The 15,447-nt window shown below is 56.8% G+C and overlaps 1 protein-coding gene across 3 annotated transcripts in view; it reads right to left on the bottom strand.

The window, feature by feature from the left end:
• Positions 1-5,261: 5,261 nt before the first annotated feature.
• GRHL1 (grainyhead like transcription factor 1) overlaps positions 5,262-15,447 on the bottom strand; it is a 37,016-nt gene continuing 26,830 nt past the window's right edge. For 2 of the 3 annotated variants that reach the window (XM_037048699.1, XM_037048702.1), the window contains exons 9-16: positions 15,132-15,290; positions 13,423-13,510; positions 12,143-12,282; positions 11,187-11,224; positions 9,596-9,687; positions 9,170-9,255; positions 8,000-8,064; positions 5,262-6,897 (exon numbers count right to left, since the gene is read on the bottom strand). In XM_037048699.1, coding sequence (XP_036904594.1) covers positions 6,783-6,897; positions 8,000-8,064; positions 9,170-9,255; positions 9,596-9,687; positions 11,187-11,224; positions 12,143-12,282; positions 13,423-13,510; positions 15,132-15,290 — 783 coding nt within the window. In that variant the 3' untranslated portion in view covers positions 5,262-6,782. The remainder of the gene's footprint in view (positions 6,898-7,999; positions 8,065-9,169; positions 9,256-9,595; positions 9,688-11,186; positions 11,225-12,142; positions 12,283-13,422; positions 13,511-15,131; positions 15,291-15,447) is intronic. The other variant, XM_037048701.1, reaches the window with a different exon arrangement.

The following is a 15,447-nucleotide window of genomic DNA, read 5'->3' as shown; positions in this document are numbered from 1 at the left end:
GGGTGGAGCTGGCAGCGCGGCCTCAGGGCCCCAGGCCCAGGGCCCTTCGGCTGGCCTACCTGGTGCTTCCCGCAGGCCCTGCCTGCAAGACTGGCTCAACTGGGTCTGACTCAGGGCTGCACAGAGCGGGGTGCTTTCCCAAGGGCGTTGGCCACGAGTATCCGAAAGAAACCGTCCAGTGTCACAGCTGCCGGAGAAGGGGCGACAGCTGAGACAGACGGGGGCCAGGCCAAAGGCTGAAGTGAGAGGCTGGTCAGCGGCAAGTGCGTGGGGGATTTGAGAGGCTCCGTCCGACCTGTCCCTGGGAGCTGGGGGGCACACCCAGGGACGGGGCTGTTCCCTCTGCATCTCTGCCCTGCCCAACCTGGGGCTCCGGCCAGCAGGGAGCCCCCACCCCACGGAGCCCCGACCGAAGATGGGGAGGGTCACCGGCTCCCCATGCTTCCAAAAGTCTGCGTCCAACCACTGCCCATCAACAGGCCCCAGAGGGGTTTCGGGTCTGTGACCAAGAGATACGGACACTACAGAGTCACACCCTCTCGCAGCCTCTCACACCCCCCCCCACACCCACTCACACCCTCTCACATCCCGAATGCAGTCCTGGGAAGCCTGTCCTGCCCTTGGAAAGCAGAGCTGGGAGGCACCAGATGCCCCGAAGCTGCACCCCCCCCGCCCGGTGGAGGGACTAGAAGGAAAGCCACCGGCAGCCAGGCCCCTGAGCTGGTGGGGAGAGGGGACCACCCCCCAACTGCATTTGAGCTGGGGTGCTTGGAAGACAGATTCTGCAAGAAGAAACATGGAAAAGGGGAGTCAGCTATTGGGACTGGGGTGGAAACTCGAAGGGACACCCAGAGACGGCAGGCAGCTGGCGCTGTGCGGCTCTGGGAAGGGCTGGGGGAAGCCCTGGCTCTGTGTGTCTGGGCGCCAGCCGCTGAGCCTCTCTGAGCCGTTTGCTTTTTAGCAAAGTGGCGATTGTGACCCCTGCCCTCCCCCGGTTTCTACCCCAGGCCCCTCCTGAGGAGGGGCTCCTGTCCCTGGGCCACCCTCACCCCCGAGCCACAGGCCCCAGCCCACGGGGGTGCGGGAGGTCTGCTTCCGCTGAGCACCGCAGAGGCCAACAGGGCGGGAGTGCTGGGTGCGGGCACCGGGACTGGCCTGCGTGTGGCCGCCAGGCTTACCTCGTGCCCCTCCACAGCCGAAGGACAGGACTGTGGGATGTGGACGGGGGAGCATGAGACCAAGGGCAAAGCCGGCTTTCTGGGAGTCGGGAACCACAGCAGAGGGAGCTGGTGGGTGGCAGGTCCCAGCAGGCCGGGGTCGATGTGTCCACCCGGGCCACCCCCCTTGCAAGACAGCCCGGGCTCAAGGAAACGGGCTGCTGGCATGCTTGCCTCCAGGACAGGGTCACCCCTGGACACTGCCCAGAAGCGGGACAGGTGCAGAACCCCCCAAGGTCAGAACCTTGGGTTTAGGCACCCAAGGCAGAGTGGACGGTGGGCTGGGCTCTCACAGGACGTCAGATATGAAAGAGAACACGCCTGTACCTTCGTGCAGGAGCAAATTTCTTAAAATTAGGACTTCATGTTTTTAGAGGAGTTTTACTCAGAGAGTTTCCATATTCCTCTCCCCCCACACATGCACAGCCCCCTCCCCGTGATAAGTGTCCCTCACCAGGGAGGGACGTTTGTCACAATGACAGCCAAAGGCCATGGTTTACATTGGGGGTCGCTCTTAGTGTTGCGGATTCTGTGGTCGGACTACTGAGTGACACGTGGGCATGTATCCAGCACAGCAGCCTACCGAGTAGACCCACCGGGCTCCCCCTGCTCATCCGGTGCCCTGTACGCCCTGACACCACTGACGTTGCACTATCTCCCTGGTCTTGCCCTGTTCAGAATGTCGCAGAGCAGGAGTCACAGACCACGTGGCCTTTCCGGACCAGCTTCTCTCATTCAGTGACGTGCATTCAACCCCCCTTGGTGTCTTTGCATCACCTCACAGCTCCCTCCTTTTCAGTGCTGCATAATATTCCACCATCTGTATGGACCGCGGCCTGTCCATCCCCTGCCTGTGGAAGGGTGTCTGGGCTGCTTCCCGGTTTGGGTGATTAGGAATGAGGCTGCTGTGAACATCACATCCGTGTGTGGACATCAGCTTTCAGGGCCTTTGGGTGAATACCACGGGGCAGGGTGGCTGGATCCTGAGAGTTTGTCCCCCAGTGTGGCCGTACCAGGTCGCATCTTCCCCAGAGTTCTTGCGGTGGCCAGTGTCCTGGGTTTTGTCATCTTAATCGCTGTGTAATGGTACCTTATTGTGTTGAATTTGCATTTCCCTGACAACAGAAGATGTGGAGCATCTTTTCTGAAACTCAGGCACCGCCCACATGTTTTCTAGCGAGACTGGAGATCAGCAGGGAGGCCATCAGTCACCCCAGAAAGAGTATTTTCCGTGCACACAGCAGGCAGGAGTGGAAAGAAGTGGGCCTTTGGGGTTGGACGGGCTTGTCTCTTCCTCACCGTGTGGTCTCCCGGGCCTGAGTGTGATCTGTGCAGTGGGGCGACGCCCCCCTTTGCTTGACCCAGTGAGGATTAACAGAGGTAGCCCAGTGTCTGGGAGAATCCAGCACATGCTACGGCAGGGACGGACGTCGAATGGCCCTGGACTAATGTGCTTAAGAAGTAAGAAATCGGGACGATGAACAGATTATTTTTTCAAGGATATAAACACAAGTTCACAGAATGGCCACTGACCATGAAGTCCCACTTCACTCAGGCAGAGAAACAAATGCAAATCAGCGTGGTGTGATGTGGGGAGACAGACGCACACTCAGCGGGTGGGAACGCGAATCGCTGCTTGGGACGGCCATCTGGCCCTGTCTACAGGGGACCGAACGTCTTCTTCAACTCAGCGTGCTTCTGCTGAGAACTCCTGTAATTTCCCCGTACGGGTACGTAAGGGCAGGTGCGGGCGTGTTTTTTGCAGCGATCAGGGCACTGCTCAGGAGATGCCGTCTGAGTACCGGGATTCGAAATAGCCATTCAAGAGAAACCACGTCCAGAGGAGAGAAATAAATGAGAACATTTGCAAAAAAAAAAAGCAGGACCCTGTTTGCAAAACAGTGGGAAGAGTTTGCTGGAGTTTGCGCAGCCGGGAGACATTATCAAAGGTTATCTCTGGGCCATGAGACTGCGGAGGCAGGAATGTTTCCTTCGGAGAAATGGTCTCACAGACCTCTGACATTCATCCCAATGGCCTCTGCCTCTTCCTCACATGTGGTACATTCACAAGAAAATAAACCTTTGCCTCAAAGATTTGAAGGGGGTGCAGGCTAAAGTTCAGGACCAAGGGGGCGTGTGTGTAAGTCAGAACCAGAGCAGAGACCACCTGCTGTCACCTCCTCCCTGCAGTGACTGCCCCTGGGCCCCAGGGAGGCAGGAGGCAGGACAGGATCCAACTTTGCTGACAGACTGGGTGGCCTCCACTCGCTCATGCTGATCAGCACTTGCCAGCGAGATGCAGATGTTGCTAATACGGGGTGACACTCACATGCTCCCATAAAGGGGAGATGGGTGTGTGGTGGTCACAATGGGGGGCACACGCCGCAGACCTGCCTAGGTGCAGCCCCCCAGCTCACCTACAGGTTCTCATTCACCTGCCCCTGGGGCTCCTACCCTGCAGTCTCATGGGCCCCAGAAACCAGCTTTTCCGGAGCCCATGGTAGGGACTTTGGCTCCACTGCCTGCTGCCAAGTGGGAGATGCTTCCTACTCAGCGACCTACGGCTCTAGGTCCTGCTCAGACTCCTCACTGAGCTGCTCACTTCCACATCCTCCCGGCGATGCCTTGCTGGTGAGTTCAGCAGCACCGACCACTTAGGACACAGTCACACCCGGCATCTGCCACGCAGCCGGCGCGGGGCTGGGTGCCAGTGGTGCAGGGAGATGAGAGGCATGGGGACAGCCAGCAGGGCTTTGATCACACCTGGAGTGCCGGATGTCAGGAGAAGGGGTCTGGGGTTCCTGGCTGGGAGACCACAGGGGCCCCTCGCTCCAGGAGAAAGTCAAGTTTTGAGGCAGAAATTAAGAGCTGATAAAGGGAGAGAGAAATGAAACAGGACGTGGGGAGGCAGCAGGTGTGAGGACCCGGGAGCTCCCTGAGGCCTCGGCAATGGCAGAGCCCAGGCAGGGCCCCTGGAGGGGACTGTTGAGAGGCCAGGAGCGCCCCCCGCCCCCCGAGGATACTTGACTTGTGGACCAAGGGTCAGAGTGAAACACGTAGATTATCGCGGGCAGTCTACCAAGGAGCGTATTTCATTCATTTGTTAGGAATATTAGGCTTGGCCAGAAAGTTCATTTAGTTTTTTTCTGTACGCTGGCTCCGGTGGTGCTCAGTGGTCTTTGAGACCATTGTTAGTGGGTCATGACGGCTGCCACACTAGCGTGTGCTCAGGAAAAACTACTGGTGAATTTCTGTGCAGCCGTTTTAACACTGAAGATGGAAGATACACAATGTTTTCGGTGTATTATGCTTTATTACTTCAAGAAAGGTAAAAATGCAGCTGAAATGCAGAAAAAGACGTGTGCAGCGTGTGGAGAAGGTGCTGTGACTGATCGAACGTGTCAGAAGTGGTTTGAGAACTTTGCTGGTACTACTGACATTTCGGCCAAACCATTCTCTGCTGTGGGGCGGTCTCGAGCACTGGAAGATGTTCAGCAGCACCCCTGGCCGCTCCCCACTAGAAGCCAATAGTGGAAGAGAGTGGATATACTAAAAATATTCACATCAATAAAGTTGATGGTGAAAATGAAAAATGTGCCTCCTATTTTAGGGGAAAAAACTACACGGACTTTTTGGCTGACCCGATATGTCCCCATGTCTATCACCATTAAGCCCCAGATGACCTGGATGTGCTCACAGGAGCTGTTTGATTTAGAAATTCGGATGAAACAAAACATTACTGGTAGGTTTTCAATCCATTCTGTTATACTTTTAAAAACTAAGAACACTAAAAGCATTCATCCGCGGCTGCAGTGGTCAAACTTCTGTAGCAGGTGGGCTTCCTACCCGAACAAGTACTTGGGTCATTTGGGACACCTGCGAGGGGAAACTGAGGCGGAGGAGGGGACCTGAGGGTGCGTGCTGGGGAGGAAGGGGAGAACTCGAAGGGGAACCCTGTCGGCTCTACCATTCTACGATCTCAAAATCCACCTAACAAACAAATGAAAGGTACAATCAAACTGAATAACAGAAAATGACATCTTATGAAATAGACATATAAAATTTAATCCCTTTGGTTTAAAATACATCTTCAAGGATGTAATTAAAAACAGTAACAAAATCAATTTCATAAAACAAAATAGAAAATGTTGTTATATGACCCGTGTCCCATATCTTATCTTAGAAAGCCAGCGATTTAGTTCACACACTTTGCAGCAGAGTATTTTAACCCAAGACTGTAGCTCTCAACCCTACTCTTACAAACGAGCTCCCTGAACCTAAAGATACCCGTGATTTATGTCAGAAGATTGTGTTTTTCGGCATTTCATGTGTGGGAGCACGAGCACGAGAGGCTCCCCTACCACGCGGCCCCGTCCACGAACCGCACACGCCTTCTGCAGGTGCCGCACACCAGACGGTTAAGGTGTGGAGGCCCCGCACACGGTGGGCAGGCCCTGTCCCCGGCGGGATGTCCGGGGACCCCGCGTGGGCTCCGCCCCTGCTGTGTCCGCTCGCTGCGTCAGGTGTGTGTGACTTGCCCGTGGGCCCGAGTCCACATACACGGCACGCGTGCCTTGCAGCAGTATTTCCCTTTACTTCATTTGTTAGTGCAGAAACCCAGAAGTGAGACTCTCAAAAGCAAACAGCCGGCCTCTGGGGAAGGTTTGGTGAGGCGATGGAATGGCGGTGGTTTCAGATTGCCTCGGGGCACGCTGCCAAAAATACCCTCCCACCTGGGCGATGGCTCCAGGCAGTCCTCACCGAGGCCCTTCACTGTGTGCACGGCCACTGTGCTCATATATTACCTATGTAGAGATTGTGTATGTACACATTTACAGACACCGGCCTTCAAAATGTATTGCACTTATGTACACTCGGGCGTCAGCTTAGCCAATTCACACTGCGACCCACTGACGTTCTTCACAAGGCAGGTCGTTGAGACAGTAGCAAAAGACTCAGTAACACGCCGTCTTTGAGTAAACACTTGGGGGGGTGACAGAGGCTAAGGGAGAAAGGGTGGACCCTGTCTTCTTGGGACTCGGCTCCCACTGACCCGAGGCAGGTGGTCACACTGAGAGGAAGCCATGCCCACTGCCCTTCCCGACTGGCGCCAGCCAGCAGGCCCACCACCGTGGGGCGAGGGAGTGGCCCCTATTCTCAGCCTGACCACTGTGCTATTCACCTGAAACCAATACAAAATAATATTGAATGTAACCTGTGATAAAAAAATAGTTTTATAAATAACAGCAGATATCCTACAGGTTCCCAGAGAGTCTGTGAAGTGTTGGAACAAGGTTTTCACTTTTAACCCTAAGTATCTGTATCGGGAAAACTCAAATGTAGTAACAGTCTGTGGAGGTCTGTCATCTGCAAACCGCCAGCGCAGCTCGTTCAGCGCCACCCCCGCGCCCGGCGTGGCTCCCGGTGGAAAGGACGGCCTTCCACCGGCGCCCGAGGCACCGAGTGCTGGGAAGGTGGCTGACAGGCGTCGTGACGGCTGTGCAAACAACAGGACCTACGCGACACCTTCGCTGCACTCATGGGCACCCGGGGGCCAGGACGGCCTCAGATCTCTGTGAGGGTGAGTCTGTAGGACCCGCCCACCTCTTCCACCTGCAGCTGGAAGGTGTCCTCATTGGAGTAGTGCTTCACGATGTTGTCGTCCATGTTGACCAGGATCCTGGAGGGGGGCCAGACAGACGCGCTCAGTCCCGCTCACTCCGGAGTCAGGCCCAGTTCGAGGGCCCTGCTACTAACTAGCTGTGACACGCAAGGCAATCGCTGAAACTCACTAAGCCTCGCTGTCCCCAACTGCGACGTGGGGTCCAGAACAGCGCCTGTCTTACAAGGCAGCTGTGAGGATTAAAGTGCTGGTAACAGTGCGGGGCGCGTCCTCGGCAAAACTCGCCAGCCGGCTCCCTGCTCTACTTCGGCACGGAGGCGCCACCCAGCAAACAGTGGCTAGGGTGACAAACACAGGCACAGAAGCAGCCCTTCACCGGTCCAGCTTCAGACGGCAGGCACGTCAATAAAATGAACGTATCTGAAGCCACAGCCCCCGACCGACGGCCTTCCTGGCACGTCATCCTCTGAGTTCAATCGCATCACCACTAGGCCCAGCCCTTGCCCCCAGGCCCAGCTACAAGATTCTAGTCAAGATTTGCTTTAGAATTAAACCAAAATATTTTTATACGATGCCCTGCTTACCCATGCCAAACAGCACAGACGCTTAAAATGGAACTAAGCGTGTTAATTTCCGGACAAGGGTACACTGTCCTGGGGCTGAAAACGGGGCCCAGGAGGGAGAGCGGAGCGGCAGGAGCAGAGGCCCTGCAGCTGCTCGGGACTCAGCCGACTGGGGCCTCCGCACCGACCCAGTCTGGCCTCAGCAGAGCCTCAGCCTGTGGGCCTGCGGGGCCTTGTCTGCCCACTCTGCACGGTGGCGAGCACCGCACAGGGCAACTTGAAAGGCAACGTGCGGCACGCCCGACGCAGGGCCTGCCCCCGCAGGGCCTGCTGGCACGGGTGCACATCTCACAGTGAGCTCTGGAGCCTGCAGCCGCGCCACTGTTGCCAAGCACGAGAAGAGCAAGTACAAATTTCACTTTCGAGAAAACCCACGGGGGCGTCTGAGAAAGGCGACCCAGGTTATGGGGCAGTTTACGAGGAAGCACGTTCCCCTGTTCACGTCTGTTTGCGGACGGGGCACTGGGGTCAGGGAACAGCAGCGAATCGTGTGAGATCAGCCTTGTTTGGGTGCTGGGCAGGCAGACAAAACTCACCCTTTCTTACACTTCTTGAATATTTTCCCAATCTTGTCATGGGGAACATCGTACTTGTCAGAGATCTGAAAGAGCAACAAAAAACAATCATAAAATGACGTTTCAGCGGCTCTAACACGCGAGCTGCGTTACCACGGCGGGGCAGCCAATCGACTCTGCTTTTCAGAAGTGGGCACCCAAAGGCGCACGTGAGCCCCAGTCCACACCGGGGGAGGGGCGGCACCCGCCTTCAGTGGAGGCTGGAATCAGGGCCTTTATCTCCCCCTGGTTTACAGGTGCCCGCTGATGCCTATGTAGTCAGTTTTCAAATAATATTTTGCAGAACAGTTTTTAAAAAATTTTTGTATTCGAGAGGCAGAGGAGGGAGATGGTGGGGGGAGGGAGTGAGAGAGAGAAACATCGATCAGTTGCCTCCCCTACACACCCTGACGGGGACAGAACCCAAAACCCAGGCACATGCCCTGACTGGGGATCAAACCCGTGACTTTTTGGTTAATGGACCACACTGGGGAGGGCTGCAGAGCAGCTGTGATTCACAGAGGATCTGAGCAGGAAGCACAGAGATGCTCGTCGGCTACCCCCCAAGTGCCCCGGCCGTTCCCTGACACTGCACATCGGTGGGTGCACTCGTGACGTGCGGGGACCCAGCGCTGCCACAACCTCATGAGCTGAAGTCCACTGTTTCCATCAGACTCCCTCTCTGTGTTGCACAGGTTCCGACAAACGCACACTGACATGTACCCACAGTCACAGACATGCATTCCAATCACACGTGCGAAGACCTCACTCTGGAGTCAGGTGATTCCAACCAGCTCCCATTCGCTTAGAGAGCAGGTGGCCTCTCTGCACCGCAGGCCTCCCCGCTCAGTAAAGCGAGACCCTCCCCGCACACCCCACAGGCAGATGCGAGGGGCACTGTGTGTCCAGCACACACGTGTCCAGCACACCACTCAGCTGTGAACTTCAGATGCGAGGTTATGGCATGGACAGAACAGTTCAGTGTCTCAGAGCCTGAGAGGAGCGCCCACGTCCCTGACCCACACCAGGAGCTGCAGAGGCCTCAGAGGCGTCAGGACAACAGGAACTGGGGGGTGGGGCTGGGGGGGGTGGCCGGTGGAGCCTGCTCAGTGGGGCTGCAGTTCCAGGGGCGTCACGCTGCGCACTACTTACAGCTTCCACCAAGCCCTTCAGGGATGGACTCCTGAGCATCAGGGCATCGAAGACCTCTTCTGACTCCTTCCGTACGTAGAGCAGCACTGATTCACAGTCGGGAGGGTGAGGGTGGGCAAGAAAAAAAGAACACAGTCCACTCAGGGGAGCAAAAGGAGCAAACGGACCCTGGGTTGGGGGCAGACAGAGAGAGGCATCCACCCACCCTGGGGCAGCAGTCTGCACCAGCGCCACACCTGGTGTGAAGGACGCAGCTTTCAGCCTCTCGGAACTCGGCCGTGCCCCCCAGCCCTCGCCCAGGGCTGGTCCAGCGGAAAAAGACTCAGGAAGTCAAACCAAGAGAGAGTGGCTTGAGCCACTTCTGCTTCTGACAGATGTGGAGCTACTTCCAATTTAAACCTCCCCTAAGAAACTAAGCCAACACACCTCTCTTCGGTTCCTCTGTCCGGGCCAGCTTAGCAGGAGTCGGGATCACAAAGTCATCTTCAGATCCGAAGGGCCCCCTTTTCAAGCTTGATCTGCAGGAACAAAGGCCCAATCGGTGACTTCGACCGGAGGCACTTGCAGGAACAAAGAGACTGGGGGTATGCCACTGAACTTCAGACTTAAAATGACCTTCGTTCTGCATCTGCTCCAGCTTCCCATTTTGTGGATGCCAATCTGAGGCCCAGAGAAAGATGTGGCTGACCAGGGCCCCCACTACTCAATGGCAGGGCTGGGGGCCCACCCGGGCGGCCGGCCAGACACCCTCCCTCTGACACTCGCTTAAGCTGCCTTCCCAGAACAAACGGTCCCTTTTCAGGAAAACTCTTATGGAGGAGGCAGAATTTGAAATATACGTAAAGGTGCCAACAGAGTAGAGGGTGTGCCAAGGACAGGAGAAAGCGAGAACAGGAGAAAATGCAGAGCCAGGCGGGCGGAGACCGACTGCTCCAGAGGAAGTCAATGCGGGCTCAGCAGGGCGGGTGGGCTCTCCCAGGGTAGTTGCTTAACGGCTCTACGGAGCCTTGGATTTTCTGTTGTGGGTGTTGGGGAACCTGGGAGGCCAGAATGCAGCGATCACAGTATGTGGACACGGGCGGAGGGGCTCCAGGGCCCCCAGGCAGAGGGACCGGGAGCAGACTTCAGGACAGCACGTGACAGCACGTGTCGCACGCGACCAGTGACAGCACGTGGTCCTGGAGGGTGGAGACCCAGGGGTCGGAGAAGGTGAACAGGGCACTCAGACCAGGCACGCTGAGGAAGGGTGTGTGCAGGCGTGGCTGGCCATCATGGGCAGACGCTATGAATGGGGGAGCGAGGAAAGCAAAGTGAGTGGCAGGACTGGACTCCAGTTCACTCCCTTCAAAACTGGAAACTAGGAGCCCACATTGATACTAATAAATGAGCAAATCGCAAGTCCGACAGGTACAAGACATCTCCAAAGCCGCCAAGCACCTTCCCCACAAACGGAGAAAGCACGACTTCGCAGCAGAGAAGCCTGGTGACATCACCTTCATCGAGACAGCAGAGGGACACCGTCAGCAACAGGGCGGACGGACAAGGCTCGGAGAAGACTGACACTCCCACCTAGATGCCTAACTGAATCGAGTCGAGTCAGATCATGAGACAGCAATGGACAGACCCAATCTGGGGGACACTCTACAAAACAACCGGCCAGTGATCCTCAGGCCATCAGCTCAGGAAGTTGAAGGAGCTGAAGGAGCTGAAGGAGAAATGGCCCCTAAACACACGGCTGGGGTCCGAACCGGGCCCTTCTTGCCGCGACGCCGTTACCAGAACAGCTGGCATCACGTGAAGTGAGAGCGAGAGAGCTGGCTGCAGCCGGTGCCTCGGGGTCCATGTCCCGCCCTGGACAGCGGGGCAGCAGAGTGCGCAGTCGCAGGAAATGCGGGGTCGTGGCGCCCTCTGCCTCGGGGGGAACTGAGTTCTCGGCGCTCAACTTGCAACTGTTCTGTGCGTTTCAGATTGTCCCCAGATAAAAAGACTTATTAAAAGAAAACAAGACAAATCTTACCCTTCGCCCTCCAGTTCTTCTGAGGCAATGGGAAGGACCTGAGAACAAACACAGATTGCTTTTTAAGTGCGTGCTCAAACTAGGTCAGACCACCACCAGATTCTTCCCGAAGGGAGATGGACCTGACCGAGCTTGCACAAAGCCGGTCACCTCGTTTCTCACTGACCAGATGGGTCCTCAGAGACCTCCAACCAGCTCGGGCGGTGGCCCCGAGCCAGCCTGAGTGAAGGACGTGTCCCCGGCACGCACCCCCTCCCCGATGCCGAGCTGCTGGCCCGTGTTGCCACCACAGACCGCGGATCGGAGGGGTCAGGACAGAGGCTGGGGGACCCCCTGCGCCTAAGCTATTTATTATCTGACCATTTTAGGGGAAATCTGCCAAAGCTTCTCATTAGAACTGAGAACACAGCAACGGCTTCCCCCAAGAACTCTAAAAACCGTTCGTTAGTCCTCACAAATCGCAACCTCCGAGCCTGCTGCACGGCGGGCCGGCCCACTGAGGCCCCCAAGAGCATGTCGCTCAGGTCAGGCCCCCTCCACCTCACCCCTGTGGCTCTGCTGGCAGCCCAGTCATGCCCCTGCTCTGAGCTGCACCTCTGCTGCCGGGACACAGCTGTCCTCGGGCCAGGGACGTCCCTGTGACCAAGGCCACGCCCTTCTCGCAGGGGACACGCAACCCCACGCACTCCAACCTGTGTTACCTAGCACTCTACCCCCTTTTAACTGAATGTAAATAAGCAAACACAGAGAATCTAGCTTGTGGGTCTGGCACCGAGTGTCTGAGGCACGGCTGCCCCCACAGCCCGTGCGGCAAGGGCCCCGTCGCCCCGACTGGCAGGCCAACTAGCTGACCCTGACGCCGCTCACAGCTCCCTAAGTCCTGGCTTCCCGTTGCCGAGGCCCGTCTGTGCGGAGCCTGCCCTCCCTTTGGCTGCCCCAGGACCCCGGTTACGCACGTGCGGGCCCCGCTGAAGGTTGGCGAAGTGCACGTCGGGAATGAAGAGGACAGGCTGGGTGTCGAGGTCGACAGAGGGCTTGAAGACCGTGACGTCCATCCTCTTGTGAGAGGGTAGCAACGGCACTTTGACGTCAGCAACTGGGGAGGCAACGGGCACACCGCGGTCAGCGGCCTGCGGACGCAGGTGACAGCGCATTCCTGAACGCAGCCGGGGTAGAACTGGGCCCCCAGCAGACGCAGGTCACGTCACCTGAGCTACGGAAAACCATGTCAAGGAACACGTCGCTTGGATTTACTGCCCTAAAACCAACTGGACATCCCGTCACAAACAGAGGAAGTTCTCTTTACACACACACACATGACCTGGAATGCAGGCAAAGCATGGTGAGCTTTTGTCTGAAAGACTGAAACACAGTCTCCACGTAGACATAACCTGGATGTGACCTCACTGTGGCTCCAGCCTCGTTAAATAACTCCCATTCTAACAGCAATGCCCTCTCCTACCTCAAACACACACCCTCCCCCTCAGACCCAGCCCGGGTGTCAATTCATGAAGTCACAGCGCCTGTCCTCCCCTGCCGCCTGGCCCTGCGGTGCCTAGGGTGCGCTCCCCTGGTTACACGGCTGCTCTCTGAGAGCTCTCTCGGGAGCTGGCCCTCTGCTGCGGTGGGCGACCCTGGCTAACAGGCTGCAGGGCAAACACACGGTGCGGAGCCTGGCAGAGCGGCCAAAGGCCAGAGGCCAGAGGCCCACGTACTGCAGACGAGGCACTACAGAACCCCACCTTTTCCTTTTAGTAGACAGAAGGGATGTTGTGAAGATGGACATTGGTCACATTAAAAAAGAAGGAAAGCAAGCAAGCTTTCGTGGTGACATGTCCAAATAGAGATTCTGCAAATTTAGAATACGATGTATGAGAAAACTTCTCGCTTGGAATTAAGATCCTGAATTCCCAAGGGCGTTGTTATTCTTAAAAACCCAGGCAAGCCCAATTTTACCATCAGCTATTCAGGAGGGACGGGTGCTATTTTTCAGGACAGCAAGCAGCACCCTGAGCGAGACCTAACAGCCAAAACAGCCCAAACTCTGAAAGATGTGAGACTCCGCCCTGGGGTGCCCCAAGAACGTGACTTAGTGCAGCTGTCCATCTGGTCTGAGCCTGGTAAAGGGAGCAACGCCCCTGCTCCACCAGAGTGCAAAACGGCCTCTGCTTTTCCCATCTCCCGCCATTCTGAAGGGACAGGGTCTGAAACGGCCGAAGGCAACAAGGCTACTTACAGGCGTTCAACTGGGAGCTGGGGTCAGTGCACTTGCCTTTTCTTTTGCTCTGTTTTCGTTCTTCATCCCTGATTTTCCGTTCAGCTCCCTGTAGGTCAAGACCAGACAAGACAAAACGTGATTTTTTTGATCTGGTCCCCTTCACGATATTTAACCCTGATCCTGACACGGGGTGGGGATGTCTCCTCTGTGGAGACGGATTCCGTGACCCACTGCATTCTTGGCCTCATCACAGCAGCTTTTTCCAAAAAGCCTGTTCTTAAAACCACCTCTCCCTCTGCGACAGCATGGGGAGGTGACACAGCAGGGCCCTCCCCCCCCCCCGCCCCGCCCAGTGGTGGGTGTGGCTAGGCTACGTGGGCCCTGAGGAGGTCTGCTGGTGCAGCCCCCACCTTCACACGTGTGTTGGAGGACACGCATGAGGCTGCTCCTGCTGCTCGGGGGCAGAAAGGGGAGGAAAATCCAGGGACCCGACTGGAGTATGCACTCCTACATGGGCCCGTCAGCGCCGAGGGCTGGGACTCTCTCCCAGGACTTGGGGTCAACTAAGTGACAGGTACAACCCGGAAGACCGCAGGAGCACTCAGAGGGAAGCGGGCACCGTGCTTGGGGGGTACACGCGTGCCATCTGTGCGGAGGGCCCTGCCACCCCAGTGAGCCACAGGACCAACAGGCCAGGTCAGTGAGAGACGTGACCGGAACAGGGAGAGTGTAACAAAATGCACACAGGGGTCAGTCGTCTTGCTCGGCCTCCCGGCACTCCTCTCTGGGTGGCGCAGATTTCCTGACAATGGCACCCTGCTAAGCAGGAACCGGTGACTTGTTCTTCTGTAAATAAATCCCCCGATACCAAAGAGAAGCAACAGAAACCACTCCGTGACGTCGGCACCACGACACAGTCACAGGACGTTAAAAATGTGCACACAGAATCAACCACCTCAGCCTCTTGGAGAAGGTGTCACCACGCTGACATCTGCTTATGAAAATCGCCGCCACCAACACAAACACCGCCTCCCCGACAGGGAAACAGCGGCGTGCGTCCCGGGTCGCCCAGCCGCCGCTGGGTGGCACTGGTCTGCTGTTCTCTTATCTCTGTCCCCGCACCCCCGCCCACCGCAGGGAGCCTGGCGAGACAGGCCACTGTCCTCCTCGCTGGTCAGCCCAGCCCCACAGAACGGTGAGCAGCTTCTGCTTCCACTCAGGATGGAGGAACACAGACCAGATTCACCCCCACCCAGAAGCCATGAAACATCCACCTCCACTAGACGCGGGGAAGGATTTCTGAGGCCCTGGCCACCAGGCCATGAACCCCAACCTTCGAGAAGAAAGGACAATGAGGCGAGCTCCAGGGGTCCCGCGGACACTGATTTTCAGGCTGTGGCAGGGGCTGATACCTGGTGGTCTTGAGCCAGGTTCCCTGGGCTGAGTACACGGGGCTCCAAGTTCAGAGATGGCCAGGCAGCGGCCCAAGTAGCAGGTGGGAGCCGCACGATATCACCCTGACCCTACAGACATGCTCAACAAAGTGTCTTCTTTCCACTAAAATGACATGATTTTTTTCTTCCCTACACAATGGGACCTTGTACTGTTTTACATTTACCATAGCACACTCATGTCGAACTCGGTGAAAAGGCCCTAGTCTTCCTCTGTGGGGAAGGGTCCACCGCCAGGCTGTGCTCCAAGCCCCCTGCCCGATCGGACAGTCTCACCTTGTCACAGAAGACCTTGATTTGGCAGTAGGCCCGGTGCACGGGCTTGTTGCTCCGGTTGTTGTAACTGTAGGTGTCGATCTGAACGTTGAGAGGCAGCCCCTTCACGCCCTTCTGAGAGGAGAAGTCCGTGCTCAAGCAGTTCACGGAGATGAACACCTGCGAAGAGAAGGCTCCGTGAGCCCGGACACGAGGTCAGACACCTCAGCCCCGCCTGCAAAAACGATGACATCACCGAAATCCCTCAAGTTTGCTCTAAATGAGGGTGCAGCTTTGCAATTCAAAGAAGTTCTGCAAAGGCAAAGAGCTCATTTTA

This window comes from Sturnira hondurensis, unplaced genomic scaffold (genome assembly GCF_014824575.4).
Source record: "Sturnira hondurensis isolate 20B ecotype Veracruz unplaced genomic scaffold, ASM1482457v3 Scaffold0006413, whole genome shotgun sequence".
Classification (NCBI taxonomy): Eukaryota; Metazoa; Chordata; class Mammalia; order Chiroptera; family Phyllostomidae; genus Sturnira; species Sturnira hondurensis.
Note: the sequence above shows the minus strand (reverse complement) of the source record. Positions and strands in the feature narration are given on the sequence as shown.